At 37.2% G+C, this 16,967-nt stretch overlaps 1 protein-coding gene across 3 annotated transcripts in view; it reads left to right on the top strand.

Annotated features, from left to right (window-relative positions):
- TRIO (trio Rho guanine nucleotide exchange factor) overlaps window positions 1-16,967 on the top strand; it is a 241,931-nt gene that overhangs the window by 98,175 nt on the left and 126,789 nt on the right. For all 3 annotated transcript variants that reach the window (XM_062610805.1, XM_062610806.1, XM_062610807.1), the window contains exons 8-10: window positions 1,571-1,702; window positions 5,786-6,016; window positions 11,909-12,031. In XM_062610805.1, the coding sequence (XP_062466789.1) occupies window positions 1,571-1,702; window positions 5,786-6,016; window positions 11,909-12,031 (486 nt within the window). The remainder of the gene's footprint in view (window positions 1-1,570; window positions 1,703-5,785; window positions 6,017-11,908; window positions 12,032-16,967) is intronic.

Genomic DNA, 16,967 nt, shown 5'->3' with positions numbered 1-16,967 from the left:
ATAGAGACTGGTGATGCATGACCTACATAAAAAAGATGATTAAATAATAAACAGCCAAAGAAATAATGCACCCTCCTTGAATGCATGTGTTCCCTTGCCAGTGTTAGGTAAGCGTCGCTGTCTGCCGTCAAGCACAGTGAAGGTTTCACCCAGATCCTGGTCCCTGACTGATGCAAGAGGTCCCACATGGAGCTTCTTTTAATGTTCAGTGTTTAACATTAGAGATTTTTAAAGCTATCCTTTGATGAAATGAGAATTACAGAAGTATCTTAGAGTTAAGTACTCTATCACTCTTTCTCCCAGCTTTCAAACAGTAATGGAGTAGCAGAAGTGGTCTGTGGATTACTTTTTCCTCAAAAGACTATGAGTGCTCCAGGAATTAGGATATGTATAATGAGAGAAATGGCCTGGTCTCTTAAAACTTTGAAACTTGAGCATTATTTGAGTGTAAGACAAATTGAATTTACAAATACCACGTGTCTGACTGTACTAAGTTTAACAGCTATGAAAACTAGAAAAACAGATTCTTTTTCTCTTTCCTAGCATAAGAAGGGTATAAAATTCATGCCCCCTAGCTGTCAAAAGTAAGTTGACAGAACTTCTGCTGTGCATACAGTTATGGTGGCAGTTTCTTGTCTGTCAAGACAGCTTAAGCTTCCGTGATAACTTGTCAGCAGAAGAGATGCTGTTGCAGTATCCTCAATTTCCCCTGAAAGGCTTGACTTCAGCAGCTATGCTGACATAGCTGTGTGCTTAAAGTTCAGTGTTAATCCTAAGAGACCCCCGCTTAAGTTGTAAATCCCTTACATGTTTGCTGCTGTAGTAGCTTACCAAATAGATTTAGTGCTTCTCTGGGTGTAAAAGCTAGTGCTTTGGGGACAGAGGTGTGAATTTTCTATGCTCTAATACTGCTTTGCTTCCTTGATGATCTCTTTCCAGCAAAAGACAACTATAGAGTGTTTCAGTGAATGGTTCACCATTAATTTCTTGGGTATATGTGAACACACATGCAAAGTAAATTCCATTTTTTCTGAAGATTTTAAAAAGGTGAAGTGATACTTCATGATACCATGAGTATCTGACAGGGAGTTGATGGGTAAGAGCTGAGGGTCTGGACTTGAAAGTTGTATTATGTTTTATTTCTTTGCATAGAAAACACCTTAACCGGCTTTCATGCATCTGAAATGGAGGTGCAGGGTGAAGTAAGCTTTTCCTTAGTTGCCAAGTCAAAAAAAGGAGGAAGAGTGAACTTGGAAGCATCAGGATTGCCAAGAGTTAATTGGTTCTGAAAGCTGTCAACATATAACTAAGCATGCCAGTCTGTGAATGGCTTAAAGAGTTCCATACACCTAAAAGCACAAGTATGGTCAGACTTGAATATTTATTTCTGTTCTGATATAATCTTCATTTTGGTCAGTTCAGAGAGAAATACATTGAACATTTTCCCCTTAAAAAATAAATAAAATATTTTCAGTGGCTGCCACACAGGTGTCAGCCACTGAATAATTACCAACATGTGGTACTTATTGATAGAACCCAAAATCAAGAGAAAGCTTTTTCTCTGTTGCAGTACATGAGCAATGTGGACTCGTGGTGTAAAGCTTGTGGTGAGGTGGAGCTTCCCTCAGAACTGCAAGATTTAGAGGATGCTATCCATCATCATCAAGGGATATATGAGCATATTACTTTGGCTTACTCTGAGGTAAGTGTCTTGTTTCCTTGGGTTGTTGAAAATGGTTTAATGTTAAGTTTGGACGATGAAGGGACATCACTTGTTGCATAGTGTAGTTGGAAATTCTAGTGCCAGGCTTCTTTTTTTTAATTCAGTATTCTGGACTTTGGTACTGTTGTTCAAAAGTTAAATGATAAGTCTTCCTCTTAATCTCCTGAAAGGAATTTAAAAGGCAAGATGGAACCATATGTGGTACAAACAACTCATACAGTGTACTAAGTATGTTTTAGTTCACATTCGTATACTACTACCTTTCAATAGCAGAATTATGCTATCCTTAAAACACTTACTTGAAGGGAAGCTAGCTAGTTATTCTTTGGGAAAGTATTGTGTTGGCATGGATTGCTGTGAGTGTGTTTCAGAAATCCTCCTCTGAAATTGCCTCACAAAAAAGGCTTAACTATCAAAGGATGTCACTTGACAGGCCGTAAGGTAATATACTTAGTTCTGCCAACCTTATGAGACACTTAAATGAGCCAAGTACCTATGTAGTCAGCATTCGTAAGATTAGCATATCCTATGCTGCTGCTCTAATCTTTGGTTCTGCATGCAATGAAGTAATATTTCTCAGTATTTCTAATAGTTGTATTTACAACTTAAGATAAAATGCATATTCTAAAGGTGGCCTAGGAAACAATGACTAAAGTTTCCATTGTTTTTCAGATTTGGAGTTCTCTCAAGTGCTTTAGTTAACTAAAATGAGAAATCAATTACATATTGACTTCACTATTAGCTAACAGGCATTTTGTGTATTTCCTGTTGAGCTTTTCTTGTTTTCTTTTGCCAGTGTTGTTCTCAGCACAGGGTAAAACTATTTTTGCTGTTAAATTAGACTGATTTTATTCTGTAGTAAATACAGCAATTTCTGTTCTCATGAAAGTTGCATAAAATTATGAATTTGATTAAATCATGGTAAAAAATGATCAGTGGCCACAGAATAGCTTAGTCTACAGTTTGTACCTCCTTTTAAAAGGAGGTCATGTAGGATTGAATTAACAGTTGTGATTTATACATTCCATTAAAGATAATACTACTGTCTCATGAACCAGCTCTGTTATGGCAAGCGAATCATAAGTCTGGTCACATTTCATTTAGCAGTAAAAGAAGGTAAGATTAGTGCTGATGATCAGTCCTATTGTTAGTATATCAAACCTGGGTTTTTTTGAATACCTGCCATCTTAACGCCTGCATAAACTTTATTACTATGAGTCAGATGTTCAGAGTTCACGAGTTGCTGTTCTTTTGTGTAAAACACAGATATCCCCATTCCCGATGTCTTGCTCTGTCAACGGATCTAATAACATAGTAAAGCACACCTCTGGTGATAAAACTTCTGATCTTACTACCCATACCTGTTTTAAGTCATTCTTGAGAGCATGTTCAGTAGCAAGGTTTCATTATAAGCTCTCTTCATTCAGAGGATCCCTTTGTAGAACAAGGAACAGAGACATAGCACGTTTTTAGTAGATTTATGTGAAGAGAGGCTATCTGAGATGCATGCTGCATGAAAGTGCAGCAAGGGATAAGAAGGTTAGGGCTCTTCCGAATAATGATTTTAAAGCAATGAAGTTAAAATAGTGGGATTTTTCTGTTTGTTTGGTTGGTTGGTTTGGGGGTTTTATGGATTATTTTGTTTTTTATTAGGGATGTGACTGGATTGGAGCCTGCTGTTAAGTGTAAATAAGTACCATGGATTACCATGTTAAATATTGTTTGCTTCCTGGTGATGTATAATGAAAATTAATTAGATGGGTAGATTATAGGATTGCTCTGGCAAACCTTGAAAATTTCAGTGCTGTAGCTTTTGACCTTGGGAGAGATTTTAACTAAATCTTCAGTGGCACTAGTCAAAAATAAAAAGGGGGGAAACAAAAAAAAACAAAACCGACCCCAAACCGCAACCAACCAACCCCCCAGCATAGAATTAGATGCCTTTCGGGTCATTACTTTTCACCATCTGGTATAGCAATACCTTTGTCTTTAGCAGCCAGAATTGATACAGATATAATAGCTGCATGTGTATGTACAAGTCATGTTCCTTCTCTGGACGGAAGGTTTTGTTTTGCCTTATTTAAACACACGTTCCTTTTTGAAGATTGATGGAGTTTTCTTTCTGTGTAACAATATTACAGAACTATTGCTTATCATTATTACTTGTATGACTTCATTTCTGTTACAGCATGGAACTCCTTTAATTTTGTGATGAATTAACAGTGGGGGGAGAGAGAGAGGCACACTGGAAATTACAACACTTTGTCATTCCTTTTAGATTACAGTGTCATGACAACACGACTTGGTTGTGAAGTAGAAGACAGTAATTTTTAGAGTAAATGCTTTTAAGACTAGACAGTCTGATTTTACTGAGGATAATTACTGTATATTACTAGAAAAGTAACTTACTAGCTTACAAGCTTAGATAACTTGTATGCTTGGAAATCTAAGAGCCGTTCCTTAAATAAAGTTTACATATATATATGAAGTTACACATCTTGCTGAAATCCTAAGGTAGTTACGCGCTGGGAAGGAAGAGAACTTTACTGTGTTAATTCCAAAGAAGAAATGTGCATGGTCGTGTTTGTAGAGCTAAGAGACTAATCAGATCAAGGGGCTGTCACAATTAATTATTTTTCCCCCTGAATTTTGTGAACTCTGGATAGATGGATGAAGTTCATTATCTTGAAATATTTGAAAGACTTGTACTAGATAATTGTCTTGAACACAGAAAAGAAAAATCATCATCATTATAACTACTATGGACTATACTCCTTTTTTTTTTTTTTTTCCTGACTTGACTTTATAGGAACTACTTTTCCAAGCATCTTCATTCTCTGTGTTGATACTTATAACTGGAATGAAAAAGGTTGGATTGGAATTGAGAAATGAACTTGCTTGTAAACTAATTATTAGAAAATAATTTTTATTCAGATCTGTTTGACTACTGAACAGCAAATTTAAAATGTACCTAGATTTAGTGAAAGCTGTTGAAAATAGCCACTGGGGGAAGATTTTGACAGACTTTCTGTTTCTGACATGGTGTTGATTTGATGGATTCAAACTATTGTTTATACTCCATTCATGTTGTTTTGGATGAGTCTTTCCTGCCTGTTAGATGAGCCATTAGGAAAGGTCTTTACAGTTAGCTGAATGATACTGAATTGTAACAGTTCTCTGAGCTTCATGCTAAATGTGACAGAATAAAGCACCAATGGGAAGCGCTTTCAGCAGGCTTGGCAAGTGCTAAATGTTGAAAGTGACCAGATAAGATAGGATTATTGCTTTTTTTTTTTTAATATGAGTATTTTTGCTGTAGTTTGAATAAGAGAAGACAAGGATTAGAAATGACTTATATTTCTTGTCAGCATCAGTAGTTTAAACAGTTTGGAAAAGAGTATCTTTCTGTGCTGCATGAAAAGGTTTTAAGTGATTTAATCAGGGTTAAGTTTGCCACAACAACAGTTTGTCTTTGGTTTACCAGTAGCAGCAGTAATTAAGAAGTTGTAATTGTCAGATCAAATCACATCCTAAGGTTATATCTGTTGGTCTAAATGCATTCATCAAATTCATATTAACCTATAGAAAATAACCTCTCTGTTCACCTTTACTGCAAATGAAAAGAGATGTGTTCCTGGACGGGTAACTCTGGGGAAATGCTTAATTTTAGGTGCTTTGTTGACTACAGAAAGAGCTGAATAATATTTATTCTAAGTTATGCTTGATCTGTTTAAAGAAAACCAAACAGAACACTTTAAAGGAAAACTACTCTTAAGGTAACTGAAAAAACAGAAATGTAGCCTGTTATGTAGACTGCTACTTCTTAAAATTATCATCTTACATAGAGGGAGAAATATGTTGTGTATTTTGTTGGTTGGTTTTGGGTTGTTTTTTTTTTTGTTTCCTATAACAGCTGTATGTAATCATGCCTGGAATAAGAAATTCTTTAATGGTGCTTCCTGAGTTCTTAAAAACTTTTAAAATGGAGAGAACGGGTGGGAAATTAAGTCTAAGACAAACTTTTGGAAAGACAAGTAATTCTTCATCCTTTCTGATGGTCAGGTGAGCCAAGATGGAAAGTCACTGCTTGACAAACTTCAGAGACCTTTGACTCCTGGGAGTTCTGATTCCCTCACCGCTTCTGCCAACTACTCAAAAGCAGTTCATCATGTTCTGGATGTCATCCATGAAGTACTACACCACCAGCGCCAACTGGAAAATATTTGGCAGCATCGAAAGGTTCGCTTGCACCAGCGGCTTCAGCTCTGTGTTTTTCAACAGGATGTTCAACAGGTAGGTTTTGTTTCATGATGTCTAAATGCCTTTGTACTCTGTCAGCCTGAGATTTGAAGCTGATTGCATTGACAGGTGGGTTTTGATTGCTAAACCCCCTGTTCTTTCATCCAACAATTTTAATAGTTGCATGGGATTAACTGACTGATTCCAAACTCTGTATGTTATTAGAGGATATTGGCTGTTCAAAGCAGAAATTGTATTTGTAAGATGGCTCTACTTAAGGTTTGTTTTTTTTTTTTTTTCTTTTACATAAATTTGTGAAGTAGATAAGGTGGAAGAGGTTTTCATTATAGGTGGCTGTTCTGAGTTTCTTCTGGCAGCTGACATTTGCAGTGCAGGTAAAATTCTGGACTCGGTGTCAGAAAGATCTGTAGGAGTAAAATGCAAAAAATAAGTGCTATTCTGTAACAAATTTTTAGTCTGAAATTCTTAATGATACTTAACTGACTTAATCGAGTTTCCTTAAAACCTGAGAGTAGTATACTAAAGAGGTGTAAAAATGACAAATAAGATTACTTTTTGACAGTGTAATATTGTTAAAATTTTATTACTTGATTTTTGATGTAAAAAGAGATATAATGAAAGACAGGTGGTTACCCAATTTCTCAGCACTGGTGTAATGAAGGATGCATAAAGGTATGAAAAATGTTAGTTGAAAAAAAAATAAAAGAAAGCAGAGTCAATGTTATGAATGGTCAGAAGGGGCATAGAGAACCAAACTGGAAACACTTATTATACCATTGTGTAAATCCCAGAGGCTGTTCATAAAGATAGCTACATAAATGGTAGCTAGTCAGGAGGGTCCAGTGTTGGTACTTGCATGAGTAGTCATTGAAGGGTACTTTTCAAAACTGATGAGTCACAGTCCACAAATTACCTCTTAAACATAAAAGGTTTCATAAGGAATCTTCAGAAGCTGAAATTAATGCAGTGGTTTGCTTCTTGCCAGGAAAAATGTAGGTCCTGTCAGTGGTAGCCCAGTGCCAACAGGTGCAGAATGGATCTTGGAACTTTCTCCTTCAGTTTGAATCCAGTTCAAGTGGGACCTACTTAGGCAACCTAGGCCAAGTAATCTCCTGAGATTATTTGCCAGGTACATAATTCAGGTTCTAGGCCTGTAAACTAGGCTGCCAGCAGTGTATTTCCCAGGGGAGGATGTTAAAAGCTTCAGAGTCTTAAAGTGCTGTTGCTACTCTTTGACTTTATTATCTTGGAAGTCATGAAATGTCTGTAGGTAATACTCATTTTCTGCTTCGTGGAGGAGAGGAGTTAGCTGTGAGACTGCCTTGTTCTTTGAAGTTGGCAAATAACCCTTTATTAGGCTAAAGTCATTGTAGAGCCACTGCCAGGTTTTTCAGCAAGAAACTGCATGTTGCTTCTCTGTATGAGACCTTCTAGCCCTTGGAACAGGTGCATTTAGCATCAAATACTCACAGGTTTGAAAACAATGAAGTAGGCACCTTTGCTTACTTTTGTAACTTCTAGTACCACGAATGTGTTATCCAAATCATGCATGTAAATTGCAAGTATACCAGAAGTTTTCAGTATGAACGAATTGGATCAAGAAGGTTAATCAATCCGGGCTCATTATTTAGAACATACCTTTACCTACTGGTTGGAGAAACTTACTTCTTCCTGTTTATGCCTGTGATTTCTTTGTATACTTTGCAAGGCAGACCTTACATTAAATAGCAAGATATCCTTTTGACAATTTGAAGCTATGGTCTTTGGTGCTGATGCATCTCTTTATCAGCCACTTTACATTTCCAGCTAGATCTTATGTATGGCAATGTAGCCCCTGCTTTCCATGTTCCGAAGCCCTTCCCTTAATATCCAGTAGTTACCACTCCCACAGACAGGTTGACCTTTGGTTTATCCTGTAATGGCAGTTAACATCCATGCTGGAGTCTTCTGGAATGTTGCATGTGAAAGTATAGCTTTTTGTTGTGTTACTTAAATTCCAGATATTGGTGTATTTTGGGCAGTGCCTTATGAAACACAATGTGAATTGTGGTTAATGTTCCCTTTCGTAGTACAGTTTTTCATACTTACATTTCAGTGCAGATCATGCTGTGAGACAGTGACAAATTAACCAGACAAATTAATCTAATAGCAGGGAGCAGGTTACTTCAAGATAACAGCAAGTACATAATGGTATTTTCCTGGAATAGCCTTGCTTTGGAAGATTGTAGCTCACTCAGCTTTGAAAATCCATCAGGGGAAAAAGTAATCTTGAATAATAAGACTCTATTCTTGCAAAACAAACTCAGAACCTTACAGATCATCTAATTTACCTGAGAAATGTTAACTTTTCAATTGAAAAATTGTTGGTACTATTCAGTGCATAAAATTACTTGGGTTTGAGATTATTGGTTAAATGTATATTCAAGACAGTTCTGAAATGGTTTATGTAGAGCTCCAAAGCAACTTTCTAAAATACTTTTCTTTTAATTTGCCCATTATGTCAGGCTTCTTTAGTCTTTATTCAAACCTTAAAAAAATCAGCTAAGATTACCTAGCATGATTTAGAAACTAGCGTGAAAATGTGGGGTTGTTTTTATTATTGTTTGAGAAGTTAAATGTGGGTTTGGTTTCCTTTCAGAGTTTTTTGTTTGTTTGTTTTCCTTCAAAATAAACTTAAGTGTGGCTTTCTTCCACTGTTTATCATTGAACTGCACATAGTGGCAAGCAGTCAAGTACACTGTAAGTTAATCTGTCCTTCAGCATGAGTCTGTGATTTCCTCCTTCCCCACTCTACTGGCATAGTTTTCTGTTGGGTTAATGAAATATATCAGTTCATGGAAGGCTAAAATGAGTGACAGCTGAGTTGGAGGAGGGAATTGGCTGTGTTGAGCTGGTACTTCATTTTGCATTACTTCCGCTTTAGAAAACTGTACAGATTTTTAATTCTGTCTTTTATGTTCAGTATTGGGAAAGTGTTTCTTCTCTGTTCTGGATAAATGTTCTGCTTCTCCTTCCTTGATCTGCTTCCCTCAAAGACTCCGTCAGTTTTTGTTGTAACAGTCACTTGTGTCAGCCTTGTCTAATGAAGGGTGGGCCAAGAATGCTTACTACTTGCTCAGCATCAACATAATACTGATTTCACTGGGTGAGTCCCTTGTGGGTTTTGAAGGCGGTTCCAGTGTAAAATAGTTCTTTTTTTTGGGAGAGAGTGTTTCTGCAGTTTAACTACCTGAAGATCAGGAATGCAGAGATTTCCATCTTCCCCTTCTGAATGTTATGCCAGCACCAAGTAAGTGGTGGGAATCAGGAAAGTGAGTGTGTACAAAGTAGACAAAGGGGTGGGTAGTAAGCACTGGATAATAATGCATGAAAGACTGGTGAAAATGAGAACGTTGAATCTGCAAGAAATCAGGTTATTTATTTCTGCCAGCAGCATATACAAACCACATAATTTACAGCCATGAGCAATGAATTTTTCAAAATGAAACTATTTTTTCCATAGTAGTTTCTTCCATTATATGTTCAGTATTGGTGCTAGAAAAATAAGCATTTTTCTAGATTCTATATTGGGCATAAGTATAGTTCTGCTGAGACTGCAGTTAGAGCTTAATTGCATCGTTAAAGCAACTTGTTACAGTGGATAATAATATTCACCCTTTCATGGAAAAGTGTTGAGCCTCTTAAACTCCTACGTATTACTGAATCACCAGAGTGAACTCCGTTTGCTTTCTGTATTAGTAGAAGAGTCCTTAGTGACTTTGTATGATGGTTTCTGTAACTCTTACCTCTCCCAGGAAGAAAATGCATCAAATAAGGTTGCTAAATGGCTAATACCAGTGCCAGCTGATGGCACTGTCCTTTGGATAAAGTGGTATGCAAAAGTTCTCACTTTTGCAGGAGCATACCTTAACTTTGACTCTCTCTTTACGTGCTGTGAAATTCCCAACTAGAAAGTGCTTTCTTGGTTTTGTTAAGAATCAAGGTAAGAAGCTATGACCACTAATAAGACTTATATTCATACAGATTTCACTTAGGGGCATCAGTGTTTCTCTAGTTGACTCGTTTATGTCATGATCTGTGTACTGGATTTCTATGACAGTTTCTTCTCTTGAAAAGTTACTTAGCATTATTTAGAGCAAAAATCATTCTCCCTGGACTGCTTTCTGCTTTTCATCCCATGCTTTCTGGGACAGATTTTGTTGCTGATTTCATTTGTTAGCTTATAACTGTTAGTAGTCTCCAGAGTCCAGGCTAAATCTGTCATCCAAAATGTCTCTTTCTATCTATTTTATAATGAGAAAAGCAGAATAGTGTCCTGAAACTAATCAAAAGCACTGGTAATATAAACTTTACAGATAAGTGAGGCCATGTTTGGCTTCTCACTCTAGTTTCTCTGATCAATACTTTCCCTTGAAAGAAGCAAACAAAAACTTACATTGACCTAAACCACAATGATATTCTTTTGGCAGAAGTTACTAGGAAAAACAAATGTTGCATAACATGGAATAAGGAGATTTACTGAGGTGTTGGTGATTTGAGATAGCTGTACTATGTGGTGTTATAGGATTGTTTGTTGTTTTGAAGATGTCCAGTAGGAGAGAATTTGCAAACCAAAAAAGAATCTAAGGGTCACGATAAATGAGAAAATCACACCACATTTTTCTACTAAAGAAAGCATGGATGTTTTGTATGGGAATAGTGTGTGAGATTACATGCGTATTGAGTGTAGCCATGAGTGATGTTTCAGGAATGGTTCTCAAGTCTGGAAGGAAGAAAACCTCACCTAATTTCAGAAATCAGAGTAAAGGAGACTAGTAGGTAAGGAGAGATATTTTCAGGTTTCTGACAGGTATATTCAAACCAAAACAAAATGCTCAGGTTTTAACATCTATTGCCATCATTCTTTTTTGTTTAAGTGAAGTGTACCAGCACTACATAAGTACTGTATGAATCTCATTAGCTGACTTAAGAAAATTGCTTGTATACAGTTGCCTTTAAGTCTGAACAGCATTCTTGAAGATCTGAGTATCTTCTAAAAGAATTAAATACCATATGCATGCTAGCTAATGAATGAATTAAGATATGGCTAAGATGTATTAGTTTGGAGAGAGACCAGATGTTTTTGTTCATTCACTCATTAGAAACTTGGTATGTGTGCAGTAATCCTTGGTGTTAACTGGCATGAACTAATTGCATATACAGGTTTTACTATTTATAAAGCTGTCAGCCAAGTCATTGTGGTAGAAGCTTTAATGCCCTTAAAATGTCTTTCATTCCTGACTTTTTCAGCTATAAAATTTACAGTACGCATTATGTCTATTTGATGCTTTGAGGAGATGCTTCTTCAGAATTTGGACAAAATCCTTCATATGCTCTGAATGCAGACATTGCTGTTCATCTCATAATGATTTAAACTCAGTTGTGTTAGTTAATTCTACTACCGAATCTTTCTTCTTGACTTAATATGTAGTAGGAGAAGCAACTTCTCATCTAAAATAAAGTTTTACTGTTATTCACTAGCATTGTTGGGGAATGTGCAAACTCCATTTGTGTTACATTACAGAAACATGTCAGTTGGAGGCATAAACAGATTATAGAGACCCTCACAAGGGATCTAGCCACATGGATCAGATTACTGTCAGATTGATGAATGTATAGAAATAAGGTTGTCCTTGGTAGGCTTCAATATAAGCGTATAATGTTAGATCATACAATTTAGCTAGTTTGAGCTAGTTATTGTCTTGAGAAAAGTTAATGAGATATATTTAATGTCCTTCAATGGGAGTGCTGTATTGTAACCAACATTGCAGTTCATTGTATGCAGTCTCTTTACAGTTTCTTAGTTTCTTCAAGAACTGTCTTTTTGTTGCAACATTCAGTGCATCCACTCAAGAATCTTTGTGTGTGTCTCTCTCTGTACCACAGGTGTTGGATTGGATTGAAAACCATGGAGAGGCTTTCCTTAGCAAACACACTGGAGTGGGAAAGTCCCTGCATCGAGCTAGAGCTTTGCAGAAACGCCATGAAGACTTTGAAGAAGTGGCACAGGTAAAACCAGTCACATGAAGGGCTGTACACTTGTCATTCAGATAAATGAAAAATTCTTGCTCTGGCACTGAAGGGCTGGGCAGAGGTAGCTCCAGTACAAAAAAAAATCAGTTCCAAGAATGGACTATTTTGTTTCTGTTGCAAGCTTTTATTTAATCTCTCCTTTGTGCTCCAGCTTCAATGAGAAAAAGACAAACTTCCACAGAGTGGGAGCCTTGAAGCCCAACAGAGCTGCTGCTGCTATTATTTACTGCTGTTGTCTTGAGAAGTATGCTATCAAATGTTTGAGTCACAGAAGAATGAAAGCTCTCCTTTTAAAGTAACTCAGTTCCAAGGGACTGTAGGTCTTTAAGCTTTTGTGTGGCCAATAAGGGAGGATGGAGATGAGTTGATAGCCTGCATTTCTGACTTTAAGATTGGGGAGCCCTCAAATCCCCACAGCAGTCTGATGAGGGGAAAAGAGAAACCACTTTTTCCATAGGAAGACTCTTGGTTTAGCCTTAAGCAGGACTGATGATAGAACTTCAGAACATACTTTTCTGTGAAAAAGTCAAGCTGAAATAAGTGGAGATACTAAGGAATTTGGGGAGCATAACAAGAGGAAGTTAGTTTGAGTGGTAGACTTGAAAAGGGGATGTGGGGTGAACAAAACCCATGAGAAAGCTGAAAGTTAGAATCCTCCCATTAGTAGTGTGCACTGTCTGTCCAGCCTTAATGATTGGTAAGAGTAAACATCTCTAAGTTTCTTTAAGGAAAACCTCATTAGGATAGGGTTGATAGCGTGGTCCTTCTGTCAAAACAGAAGATGCATTATGAGAAAATTCTGAAGCGACATGCAGGGTTCCGCAGTGACACCTACTAGGGCGAATGAATCAAAAGTGTGTTTACAGATTGACTTTAATGGGTGATTATGCTTTTAATTGTATTTTTATTATAAATGTGGCCTTAGAGCACTCTGGTGGCTGAGGACTTTGGATACCTTCAGAAAACTTCCTCAATATTGATTTCCTATAATATTTTCCAAAATAATAAGCATCGTTAATTTTGTAGATATACATGCTGGATTTTCCATATGCATGCCTAATAGTTCATTTTTAGTAAAATCTGTAATATTTTTCATGTGGAAATACTTATTTTTCTGGGTCAGACAAGCAGGAATCTGTTTCTGTAAGGCACTTAACAAAACCTGAATGATCTTATACTTAATACTGTGTTATTTGCACAAAGAAAAAAAAAGTTTGAGTAATCAAAGGGAATGAAGTGTGTAGAGCTGTTAGTGGAATGTAAACTGTTTAAGAAGTGTCTTGTTAATTTGTATTATATTTTAAAGTAGAAAGCTGTAAAGCAAATACTTAGCAAAAACTTCGTGAAACTGAACGTTACTAGAGTTTAAAATTGTCTCTTTAGGGGATGGGTGGAATTTCTATTTTTGGAGATACTGAAAACTTAAGACTTGTCAGAGAGCTTAAATGTGCTACAGGGGACTATCTTCCACTGACAGAAGGGTGGACAAGATGATCTAATAAGTATTTTTTTTTCATCTGTAACTCTTGAATGTGTAGTGACTGCCAAGAGAGGCACACCCTCTGAGTTGTTCCTCTTACTTGCTCTACAGCTGAATGTAAGCAGGCCTCCAAAGGCATTCCTGTTGGTGGTGTAAGGAAGATTATGCTCAAGTATAAGAAAGCAATCTGCAGTCCTTACTAAAGCATTAATAACTTTTGGCTTATTTATTCTCTACCTATATTTCTGGTTGGTCTAAGTCTTATGTTTTGGTTTGGGGTTGTTGTTAGTGTTTGTTGCATTTTGTTGCGTTTTGTTGCCTTCTGGTTGGTCTAAGTCTTATGTTTTGGTTTGGGGTTGTTGTTACTGTTGTTACTGTTTGTTGCGTTTTGTTGCCTTCTTTTGTAAATAGGATCCTAGGCATAATCATGGGTTTTCAGTTAGCTCAGTCGAAATCTGAGAGGAAGCAGTGTGAAGTGAACTGTTGGTGGCATGGCAATGTTTTATCAAATGCAGGGGGCCAACAGTAGTATTGAAATGTTCCTGATCAAAGGCTAACTCCTAATTTTGAGGAGAGCAAAAAATTAAATTTCTTCCCTTCTGCTTCCTTCCTCATTCTTTTTTAATGTCAGTGAGGTTCCAGTTCCTCAGCAGCATTCAAAGAGATGTTAAAATAAGTTGTGTCTTGAATACAGAAGATGTTTCAGAGTCAGTGGGCTATGGGCTTAAAAACTAATCACTTCAAAATTTGTGTGAAATGAGGGCTTTTTTCTCTTAATTTGACAGTTTTTATTACCACTACAGGAACACTAGGTAGTTAAAACTCAGGCGACTAATAATCCTCCTTAGGTTTTGGTAGCTACACGTACTTTGACTTGCACCCACTATTGTAAGTTGTGTTCCTCTTTTCATGTGAAGCCTGTCCAGTTTGCTTTATACTTACCTTAATTTTTGTCTCCTTTCTTTTTTCACCTCTCTCTATGGTCATCTTTGTATCCATGAAACCATTTAGTCGAAGTGTCAAGGCTCCTAATCTTCATGTAACTGATTCACTTCTGTGCATAGATTTTCAGCTTAGAAGCACTGGATGCAGATCAGTAATATGGTTGTACTTCCCCATGCATTTTTGTATGAAATTCTAAGTCGGCTTTTCCAGTTGCAACTATGATCAGTGTCTGGTTTATGACAGTAGTCTATTCTCAAAAAACCTAAAAGGTGTATGGCAAGCATTATAGTGGATCTTTTTCTACAGATAAGTTCTTTTCACCTTGTGCAGGCAATATCTGAGCAAAAGACCTCTAAAATCTTCTTGGTGCAAGAGATTCACCAAAAAGATTCTTCTGAACCTCATTTCAATACACCTATCGTTTCCCTACAGCCACCTGTTCTCACCTTCTTTAAGGTTATAGAAGAATGGTATGCATTTGAACTGGTTTTTAACTTTACCCATGAAAGGCTGCAATATATCAAAGTCAGTGCCTTAGAGTATCTTGTGGTTATCAACATAAGCGTAAGGAAAAGGGACTGTATGCTTAAAAAAGTTACCTTTACATTCCCAGTCATCTGAGCCTATGTGATGTCTGGAACTGAAGGATGCATCAGAACCAGTGTTTAATAGTTACTGATGGACTTTTCTTCCCTCAGTTGGGCTAGCTACTTTCTGAACCTACTTACACTCTTGGAATGTATGCCAGATCCTGTGGCAGTGAGTTATGCAATTTAATTGCTCCTTAGATTAAAAGTACTTTTGCTTTTTCTTTTTAAGTGTGTTGTCTGATGCTTACACATGATAGCATCCACTGTATTTAATGAGTAATCTATCTTAATTTTCTCTGCCTTTAATGATTTGTGTACCTCTGTTAGTCTTCCTCCATCCTTGTGTGTATCTCTCTTCCCTCTCCATAGTGTAATAAACTCACTTCTGTTGTGGTATTGTCAGTAGTACTAATTTCTGCACTAGTCTTTTAAATTTAGCCTTTGACTTTTATATGATTGTGTCACTTCATATGCTTTGGAAAAATAATAGTGCTCATTTTTTTTCTGAAGAATATGAAGAGAGGGTTTCTCAACAGGAAGATTAGGAAAGCAGTTGGATATGTTGTTGTGGTACACGGTAAACTCGCCACTGTCTTTTCAGCGTTTTGGAGAAAAACATCTATTAAAGACACAAGTACAGTTGATTCCACTTTGCAGTGGGAGGGATGGACTAGAGAATGACTTAAAGCTCTTGCCAGGCTGAGTCTTTCCCTGGATTTGGGGAGGATGTGCTAATAGAGATACTCTAAAGAAGTGTTACTCTGTTTCAAAACTCTTACCTTGTATTTGTCACTGTGAAGCCTCCTTTGTCAGTTAGGAAATTGGTATAAACAGCTTCAAGAGAGAACTCCAGCTCTTTCTGACTAACCTTCTGTTTTTAACTGGTGGCTGCCCCTTGGGACCAACATTTTCAAAATCTTCACATTACTACTTTTTTTTCTTTTCCTCCAAGCATCATTCAGAAGTAAGCAAAGAGTTGGGAAGGGCAGTAGGTAGTACAGTGACCCTATTTGTTACAGCTTTTATTCCAAAGGGCAGTTACTATCTACCAAGATAAATATTTATATTATATTTCAGCTCCACTTGGAAGAGAAATTTGAGTGATAGGGAGTGTGTCTGCTGTTAAGGTTTGAGAATTGCAACTCCTTTTGAAGCAGCATCCAGGTTGTGATCATTTGTAAGTACAGGCAGTTCACCATTCAGTTTACAGAAAGAGAAATCTGATGTGCCTGGGCCTGTGTTATGATGAAGATAGTCCTGGAATTCGTAAACAATGCTTCACATGTGAGATAAAGTTTTCATTAAAATGGGAAACTTCTGTTTCAGCCATCTGCAGCTGGGTGTGGCTCTCTGGGTTGATGAAGTCCTTGTTGTTTGATGAGTGCCTTAAGGCTCTTCAGCCTTGCCCCTAGAACACGTGTGAGCTGCAACCATGGAAGTCAAAACACCAAAGCACAGATTAGAGTGTGTTCTGGGTGAGCATGGCCTGAGTCAGTGATCTGGAGTGTTGACTAGTGCACTCCTCACCAAAAAGGGTAGGCTTATCTTAGTCTGTGCAGGCTTTCCCAGGGGAACTGGGAAGAGATTTCTACCTCTCCATGCAATTAAAAAGCTGAAGCTTATGGAGGGCCTAAGATGGTCATAGTCAAAATCAAGGATCAGCATGGATTTAATTCCTTATATAAATAGGTCATAATAAACAAAGGGGGAACTCCCCTGCCAAATACATGAAAGCTACGTTGAATCAGGTAATCTGTCCTGGGTTTACCTGGTAATTTCTTGAGACCCTGGAGGAGAGCTTTTATTTCCTGCCCCTTAGTTGAGTTTTAGGACCAAGCTTGGATTTAAGTTTCAGGGATATTATAATGTTAATTGGAGGTGTGATACTATATTTGTG

The sequence above is a fragment of the Pezoporus occidentalis genome, unplaced genomic scaffold (genome assembly GCF_034315485.1).
Source record: "Pezoporus occidentalis ecotype Australia unplaced genomic scaffold, CSIRO_AGI_Poc_V1 ctg15, whole genome shotgun sequence".
NCBI lineage: Eukaryota > Metazoa > Chordata > Aves > Psittaciformes > Psittacidae > Pezoporus > Pezoporus occidentalis.
This window is presented reverse-complemented; position numbering and strand designations above follow the sequence as displayed.